The 9,301-nt window shown below is 40.2% G+C and overlaps 1 protein-coding gene across 1 annotated transcript in view; it reads right to left on the bottom strand.

The window, feature by feature from the left end:
- The window catches only part of ptpn11b (protein tyrosine phosphatase non-receptor type 11b), a 44,973-nt gene extending 37,501 nt beyond the window's left edge, over window positions 1-7,472 (bottom strand). The window contains exon 1 of the mRNA XM_080496629.1: window positions 7,382-7,472. Within this exon, the coding sequence (XP_080352755.1) occupies window positions 7,382-7,395 (14 nt within the window). The 5' untranslated portion in view covers window positions 7,396-7,472. The remainder of the gene's footprint in view (window positions 1-7,381) is intronic.
- Between the last annotated feature and the right edge of the window lie 1,829 nt (window positions 7,473-9,301).

Consider the following 9,301-nt stretch of genomic DNA (forward strand, 5'->3'; position numbering starts at 1 on the left):
CCAGATATACTAAGTGTTGATTTAATTAAATTATTGCTGCCATGTGTTAAGTGTCCATTATAGCTCTCTTTAAGGTTGCAGCGAGCCCATTAGCAACCAAATTTCAAATGTACAATTAAGCCTGAGGGGTGCAGGAGTGAACTAATTTAACAATGTCAGTTAAAAGAGTTCCGCTGCTCGCTCGCTGAAACTCTGCTCATTTGCTTTGCATTCAGCTCATTAGGAAGACTTTCCACCAACTTCCGAAACCTCCACAGTCAAACCTTTAAAGTTACTCCACTTGAAATGACTTATCTGAAGCCGATGGCCCCGTTTTAAAAGACCAGTCAAGTAAATAATTTTCAAACCAACGTAGGAAGACACCATCAGTGGCACTCAGCCTTTCTACTCATTAGACGTCCACTGCCAGTTGTTTTGTGTTCACAGGCTCGTGTTATTCTGACCCTCGTTAATACAGAGGGTTTTATTTTATAAATCTACAGGCCAAATTGTTAAAAAATAAAATTTTTGCATTAGCAAAAAGTTTATCTTTGTACTTTCGGTCAAGTAATTTCCACAGCATTACTACAATAAAACTGACATATTACCCGAGAGCAGCTCCGCAGCAAAAGTTATGCAGGCTCCTGTAATATATTGAAGAACATTTATCTGTGTAGGACACGCGCTTTTCCTTTTTGTTTTGTTTTTACTAATCCATAATGCGGTGTGAGTAGCCTGCCCTTCCTATACAACCTTATCTAAGTCCTCCCTCCCCTGCCCAGATCATGACTGCAGGAGCTTGAGTGACTCAGGACTTTCCAAGAATAGGATTCCCTTTGACAACCGCCAGGCGCCCCGTTTCCCTGCATCTGGCTACGGGCAGCAAGGAGAGGAGACGCAGAGACAACAGCGCCGGATTTCCAATAGCCTGGTTTCATCACACAAGAAAGGGGAGGATAAAGTTGTTGGAGAGACGGAGGCAGCTGGGAGCCGCAGGTCAGGCCTCCGGCGGGTTGAAGGGGAGAAAGCAGGCCGCATGTGCATCCAGCCACCACTCAATCCTCTTACATAATGTCTCAAGTTCAATATAGCTCTGGCTGGCTATTTAAAGCATGCCTGTCTAGGCCCACTGACAAAAAGGTGATATACTTAGTAGCCACAGTGCAGCATGAAAGTCTGGGTTAGGGCTATATTGGTCACAGACAAGCCCCGGGGTGTGGGTTTTGGTAATGTGGCAGTTATTTTTAGCCCCTCTGATGATCCAGAGTATTTACATGGGGTGAACACTCCCACCCTTCGCCACCGCCACCATTCACTGAATGTTGTATTTTTCTGTGTATTAACAAATAGTCAGCTTAGAATTAATGACTAACTAGCTTTTCTTTGCAGAGGCCAACCAGAAGACAAGTGGTCAAAAGCATGTACAATAACTTCAAGCAAAAAAGGGATTGCAGCTTTGTGTGTTTACAGAGTAAATACCACTTGTGAAACAGTAAAAGTAGCTCTGATGATATTGGTTAATGAATAACTTTTTTAAAAATGGGAGCAAACCTTTTGGATAGAAATCTTCATTACCAGCTGCTGACAGCAATTACACAGTCACAATAAATGACACAAAATCTAAATACAAGAGTAGATAGTCTTTTTTTCTCCGTTCACATAGTACTACCGATGTGTGGGAAACACACATTTAAACATGCTTTGCATTTTGCTGCAGCTCTGTGTAAATATGTGGCCACACCTCAAACAATATTGAAATGATGAAATGAAGCTCTGTTAAATTCTAGATTAAACACAGCGTGTTTGTCATTCCGTTAATGCTTTCTCTTGAGCTACAGATTGGACATTTTCAAGCGTGTAAAACAATCTGGATATTCGGAGGACAGTTTTTGTTGCAAAAACTAACAATTTTTCGGTGCGTTACATGACGACAAGTCCTCCAATAATTACAAGCTAACTCAACATTGATTTATTTTCTTAACATCAATGTGTATTAACATTGATCGGACTATTGTTTGCCAACCCTGACTCACTTTTGTTCGCGACGGCTTATTTAAAGTCGTTAATGGCTGTAATACCCCGATCAAAGGTCTGCAAAAGCAGCACTGATATCAAATACTAGACAAACACCTAAAAATGACATTTTCAAGGACGCAGCCCTTAAATTAAGCAGTGAAAGACCGTGGGCATGTGCAGCTGTCTCCTAAACCCTGTGTGCACTGTTTTGTGTCTGAATAAATGAATAAAATGCAAAACATGCATCTGGAAAATAATTTTTTTTTTAAAACTGTAGTTTCAGACCGCTCCTGGAAATGTTGGCACCGCTATCTTATTCCTCCACATGGGCTGTTGTTTTCCTGTCGGCTTATCGAAAAAACTGACTCACAGTTCTCAGCTGGTCAAATGAGTTTCAGTGACAGACGAGGTTTGCTCCACAAACAAAGGGGAGAGGGGAGGGGGGGGGGGGGCTTTCCAAAAGTGGAAAGTTTGCAAGACTTACGCAGAAGCAAATGAGCAAGTGGCTAAAGTGAAAATGGAAGAGCAGTGTGCTTCATCGCTACGTTACGCTACCTGCAAACCAGAAGTAGAGAATGAAAAATAATCTGTACTTTACTTGAGTATTTATTTTCTTCTCTTATGACTTTTACATTTAAACTCAAACATCTGTACCTTCTCCTTCTTGGCTCAGTTAAACCTCTATGCATTTGATTTAGTGTAAATCTGAACGGAGTTGTACCTATACTTTATATTGTGTGGCTTCTCACAGTAAGACGGGAACTTATAATATCCACTGACAGCAATTCACTGATTCTGTATGTCATAGCTGAAAGGCTGATGGAGATGAACGATGGCTACTGGTGTTTCCGCACACTGTATTATCCTTCCCCGTTTGATTTTTAAATGTTGTATGTATGCATGCATGTGCGTTCTTTATGTTTCATGATTTGCTGCAACACTAATTGTCCAACACCACGAACATGCAAATAAAAGCTAAACTGAACAGAAGGATCAAAGTAAGTTATTCAAACTGAAGAAACAAGGGTGATCAAGTTGCATCAATAGGGATTGAACTTCCAAGACTTTCTGTTCCAAACACCTGCCAGAATAGTGTCGGAAAAATTCTTCAATGAAATGCTTTAGAAGACCATTCTGACCAAAAAACGATGACACAGGTTGAATGGTAATGTTTGTCAGCAATGTGTACTCCCACCATTACACTGTTACAATGACACGAGTTTTAAATGGTGTGCACATGCATATATGGGTTCGCCATATATGCATGCCAATATGTAGACTTTGTTCATTCTTCACCAAGATGAAAACCTGCTGGAGCTCAAAGCATCATCATACTCTGCATGTTTGTGCAGGCAGCAAGGAAAAAAAGACATGAGATTCACAATGAGGAGGGCGTTTAACAACAATAATGTAAGAATTCTGGCCTTTTTAACTGCAATCATGATAAATAAGATATTACAGTACACTCTGCCAACTAAAGTAACATTCAAAAATCCTATCAAAATGTAATGACTGCAACCATTGATGTAATAATAGATAAATACGGCTGCATTTTAAAGCATATTTTACAGATCTCTGTGCAACTTGCTTATCAAAAATAGGCACAGCTGATGGGAAAGTCACCATATTCATTCATGAGGATCCATAATATATAGCCTTCTCCGTCCATTATTGTTGTAAAAAATCTATGACCATTTTATTACATTATTGAAAAGTTATTGGTCGTTAGACACACCATCAAAAAAGGTTTAACATGCCTCAAAACAGGCAAACTGAAAAACTGTACTCAAGTTGATTTCCAAAAAATTGATGTTATGATTTTTACTTGTATAAATTAGTTGAAAAAGTACATTTATTCAAGTTTTAAGTCTTATTTAAGTGTCTATGCTTCTACTTTTGCCACCTCCGCTGTGCACTCGGCACAGTACAGACTGTTCCTTTAAGACTTTACCACAACCAGGCTTCAGCACAAGGACAATAGGGGACAAAGTATGTGGAAACTGAAGTCCTCTGTGATATTCTGATGAAGTGAAATCCTTCCTGAGACGATACTATCATCACAGGAGAGCGGCTCGGTGAGACGGAGGCGGCACGCACTGTGGTATTGTTCCCCTGTGGTACTTCAGCTCAGGAAGTACAGAGCAACAGTCAGACGCGTCTAGACCAGCGGCACGCCACGGAAACTCTCCGAGATGATGACAACTTTGGATTTGGTCTTTTTCCTGCATCGCTGAACTTCACCTGCAGGGAACAACAACTCACACACAGGGAGGTCCTTGGTAAATTTGAGCAAATTTGAGCACATTAAAATAATCAATAAATCTATTAAGTCCAGTATGTGTGGAACAAAAATAGTAGCCACTACTCAAAGTGCCATTGTGCAGAAATAACAGAATTTTTGATAAACTGAAGATAAATAAACCCGGGTCATGTAATCAGCTGCCCATTAATAACACATGCACGGTTTTAGACTGTGTGAAGAAACTGGAGTTAAAATGAACTCAATGTGGACTAAATATAACAAAGACGAATGGATGTGACATGATAAGTTATGGTGACCGATCATAAGGTACAACCATTGATTAAGAACATACCCATCTTCCACATACTTTCATACCTTTAGTAACACTTTTACAGCTGAACAGCTTTTACCAACGCCATCTTTTCATGTGAGAATTAAGAGTTTATAGTGTTTTTTCACTCATGGCATGTGAGAGTTTGGAGCGCTGCTTTATTTGGCTTCACTGAAAACAACTATCTGATGTGCTACACAGCATCAATTACTGTGAGAGGGGAGATAGACCGTCCCAGCATCACATGAAAAACAAGAAGTGGGATTAAGAGAGTCATTCTCTTCCTTCACACCGTGGAATTCTGTAATATTCACAATTTTAGGATCATTTTTTCGAAGTCATCGAATCGGCCATCATTAATCACATTTTTATAAGAGCATGGTAGCTCACAGCCATTAACTAGTTTAGCTTAATGAGCTGAATCCTTTACAATCAGTCAATCCATCCATCCATCCATCCATCGTCAATGTTAAATCCAACTAGTAGTTTGCTCCAAAGAGCTTTTATCAATACTCCCTCTCCCAGCAGGGGGCACCAGCATGTCCTTCGTGTCCATGTGGTACAATGTGGTCGAACTCGGCAGAAGGAAAAGTGCTTAGGCTGCTATATTTTTGTAACCTTTAAAGATTAAACATTGGTTTAGTGGTGAACGTTCTCCAATCTCAGTGTTTCAAAGCCATGCTTGGAAGAAGAAAGCGGCCAAGAAACACTTCACCCCAATTGGTGGCTCCATGATTGTCCGTGGTCGTGTGTGTGCTTGTGCGTGTGCAACCGGTGATGTGGCCTGTCCGAGGTGTACTCTGACTTCATTCAGACTGAAGATGGATTGATCAACCTTTACATTAATTATCAACTTAATTTATAATAGTCAACATGATATTAAAGTAAACTCAGAGGACACTTGTTGTGTCTCCTTTGGTTAAACTATAAGTGTCCCAGAGATTAAACACAAGCAGTGAACTATCAAAGTCAAAAGAAATAAAACGATGGCTGATCAATTAATTTTACAAGACATGTTTTAAGATCAGACTCAGGCAAAGGTGGTATGTGTTTAGAGTAAGTCATCAGAAAATGGATTGAAATGCCTCAAAAACTGTTGGATTTAAGTGTTTAGAGTTTTGGAGGTACTGAAGGTCAATCTGGTTAAAGTTTCTCTGGCGACGGGGGTCAAAATTCCATTTAGCCAAATAATAAAGACCATGACTCTTTATTTTCAGTGATTGGACGGGCCTGAAGATGAACAGATTAGGTGGTATGTCAAACATCATAAATATGGCAGCGCCCTAGTTTCAGCAAAAAATAAGGTCAATAGAACACATCTACTATCGCTTCCACCCATACACCTGTTTGTATTAACTGTAAACTCTGCAACTGCCGACTCTGCATTTCTTTTGAGTCCACAACAGTCCTGGTGGTCAAGAGGTACGCCAGAAGCAATCGTCAACACCCAAGAGGTCACCTTGCACATAAACCTGCACCTGCATGAATAACTGATGTGGAATAGAAAGGATTGTTGGTTTGAAATAAGATCATTGAATTTTGGCTGACGTCTTTCAGGGTCACCAGGATCTAATGTGCACCTTTGTTTTGGCACATCAAATGCAAAATGTTGGATTTAAACTAGCAAACTTCTGGTTACAATCTTGCTTCTAACTTCAAAGTCGCCATTGCCACCAATACATAGGTGCATCCCCAAAAAACAGAGTACAAATAATATAAAGTGAAAATTCAATATACTGTATTTCACTTTGTTACACATAAACTGGAATATTATATTTTAAGGAGTACATAATTATCACACTGAAACTTTTCAGTTTGTATGTTATGAGTGAAGAAATGCATATCCAATACTGAAAGAACTGCAATACAAAGTCTTTTTTTAAGCTTGTTTTCCTTCTCTTTTGCCTCCAATTATGTAGTCGAAAGTAGCCAAGGATAAAATCATATTATGTGAACCAATAATACAAAACCCGAATGAATAAAGTTCTGCTCATGTTGTAACTCTTCACATCTGTTTGAGGGAGATTAATAAATGATTATAGTCCCATAGATGGGCATCTGGTTAATATTTAGAAGGTTTCATGCAATTGAATACATTAGCCTGTGTTGTTATAAGGATTTACTGGAAAACACTTGTGGACAGTCCCAGAAAAGAAAAAGTAAAGAGATTTTTCTGGGATTTTGCCAAAAGTGTGTTTTTAATGCATGAGAGCTTAAAGGAAGCTATAATCCAATTCCTGCACATTGTGCAGATACAATAAAACCAGGAGCGTCCTCTACAGCATGTAATCCATGTGTTTAATGTCAGCATATTATGTTTAAGAGGAGGTGATGTTATTCATATTTTCATTTACATAGCGCGCGTTTCTAAGAAATCAATCACAGCGTTTACAAACACGCGCACAAAAACTGCAAATGAGGGTGGGGGGTCCAGTAGAGGAAGTTTTATTTCATTGAATTAAAACAAATTCTCATTATGGATCGAGCTCAAATAAATATGTTTTGCACTTTGTACAAGAAGTATCAACGTCGTCTCGCGCGACAGGGGCACTTTCACTCGCCTATACCACGCAAAAACAAAATAAACGCGTTTTATAGAAGCGTGAAATATTAAGTAATCCAGATCAGGTGTTACCGGGGGGGGGGGTTCGAGTTAAAAAAGTTGGGACGCCCTCTCCTTCAGCCGGTTTTGCGTCTCTGAGCGCTCGCGCAGAGCAGAATAGAGGAGGGGGGCAATTTGGAAGCGCGTAAACAAGCTCGAGACTCAGTCGGCGTGAGCAGGGACAGTTTGGATAAAACAAAGTGCACTTTACCTGCGAGATGTCATAGCAGTCTCTGAGCGCTGACAAGTGTCCTCGGACGGTTTCCTGCTGCCTGCGCGGAGCCGCGGTGAAGAGTGAGAGGTCCGCTGAAGCCGCGCGTCATGACGCACGGAGCTGCCGGCACCACGTCCGCCCAGCCCCTTCACAATCAAAGCCCGGAGTGGAGCGGAGACCGAGCCACATGAAGCCTCCCTTCAATGTTAGAATCCAGCTTCTTCTTCAGGACAATAACTGTTTCTTTTTCTTTTTTTTCAGCTTCATTAGAAACTTCTTTTTTTTCTTTTTTTCTGATGACTGAACAGTGGAGCAGTGGTTTGCCTAACAGCACGAAAGTTGCGGGCTCAAATCCCAGCCCAGCAGTGGCAGAGACAGAAAAATGTCAGTGGAGTGGCCAGGATGAAATATGTTCCTTTCTTGGGGTGGAACATGAAACACTATAAAAAGAACACAAAAATGTTTCAGCAATCCGCAGCATTTGAGGAACAAGTGGCTCTTCAGGCCCCATGTATTATTTTTCGTTGTATACCACAATTATTTATTTTAAATGGCCAAATCCTGGCTAAAAAACAGTTAAATAACGTAAAACAGCTGGAGCAGGAGCACATCACAACTGAGCTTCACTCTCTGCACTGACTGCCAGTGTGTCGAAAGAGCCACTTCAAAATCTGACTTCTCGTCTATACAGCTTTGAAGGGACTCAGGCCTAAATACATCTCAGATTAACTTGTAGAATATGAAACATCCAGACACCTGATGTCCTCAGGAAGACGTTTACTCAGCGATCCCAGGGTCAGAAACAACCAAGGTGAAGTAACGTTGAGTTCCTATGCTCCTCACCTGTGGAACAACTTCTTGCTGAGACACACACTTCTTTCAAATCGGGACTTTAAACACTATTATCTGCTCAGGCTTTCCATTAAACAATGGATTGTACATATTTTCTTAACCTTATATCCTCCTTTTTGTTTCTTTCCCAATCACTTTGTTTTAATGTATTTCATAACTTCAATCACTTAAAAATTTTAATTGCCCATCTTTGATGAATTTCCTGTATTTCCCTATAAAACATTGAATGGTGTTATATGGATACATGTCTTTCTTTGTCTTGTGCTGTGTTTGCATGTTTTCTCTGTGTGCATGCACAGGTTTCCTCTTGCAGTTCTAAAAACATGCATGTCAGGTTAATTGTTGAGCACAAATTGTATGTCTCTCTGTGTTTGACCTGTAATGGACTGGTCACCTGTCCAGCGTGTATCTTTCTTTCATCCCTATTAAGGGATTTTATCCAGCTCCCTTTGGTTTGCTCTGTCACACATCATTTTCAGTTTCCCAACATTTCTACTATTTCTTTTTTATTAATGATATCCGATTTTACTGTTTCACCCCATTACGGTAATGCATATGTTCGATTTTATTCCTGCCAACCTTCATTCAGATGAACTGATATCAGAATGTGCTATCAGGAGTTTCCCCAACTTCCTCACTTAATGCCATCCAGAGATGTTTAATGAGAAAGGTGACTCCCCTCCAGCCCCACTCCTTTAGCTCACCCAGTCTATCAACTGAGCCACAGCCACTCATCCAATTATTATAATTTGACCTTTACAGGTACTTACATTCTTCACTCTATGGGCAGTGTCATTTACAATGTGGCTCCTTCATTCTGAACTTTGCAAGTTTTGTCTCATCTGTATGCGTGTTGGTGTTTTCAATGACAGAGACCTTCAAACGTAAACAGTAAGCTGAGTAAGTTCAGGTTGTACAAAACCTTTGTCAACATTGTGGGGTTAATTCAGCAGGATGTATCAGTCCAAATTGAGACGTACCCAGGTATTTACAAAAACTGTGATATTTCTCTGCATTTGGGGCCTTGCATTTACACATAAACGCAGGTACGAATCACCACACACG

This window comes from Blennius ocellaris (genome assembly GCF_963422515.1).
Source record: "Blennius ocellaris genome assembly, chromosome: 5".
NCBI lineage: Eukaryota > Metazoa > Chordata > Actinopteri > Blenniiformes > Blenniidae > Blennius > Blennius ocellaris.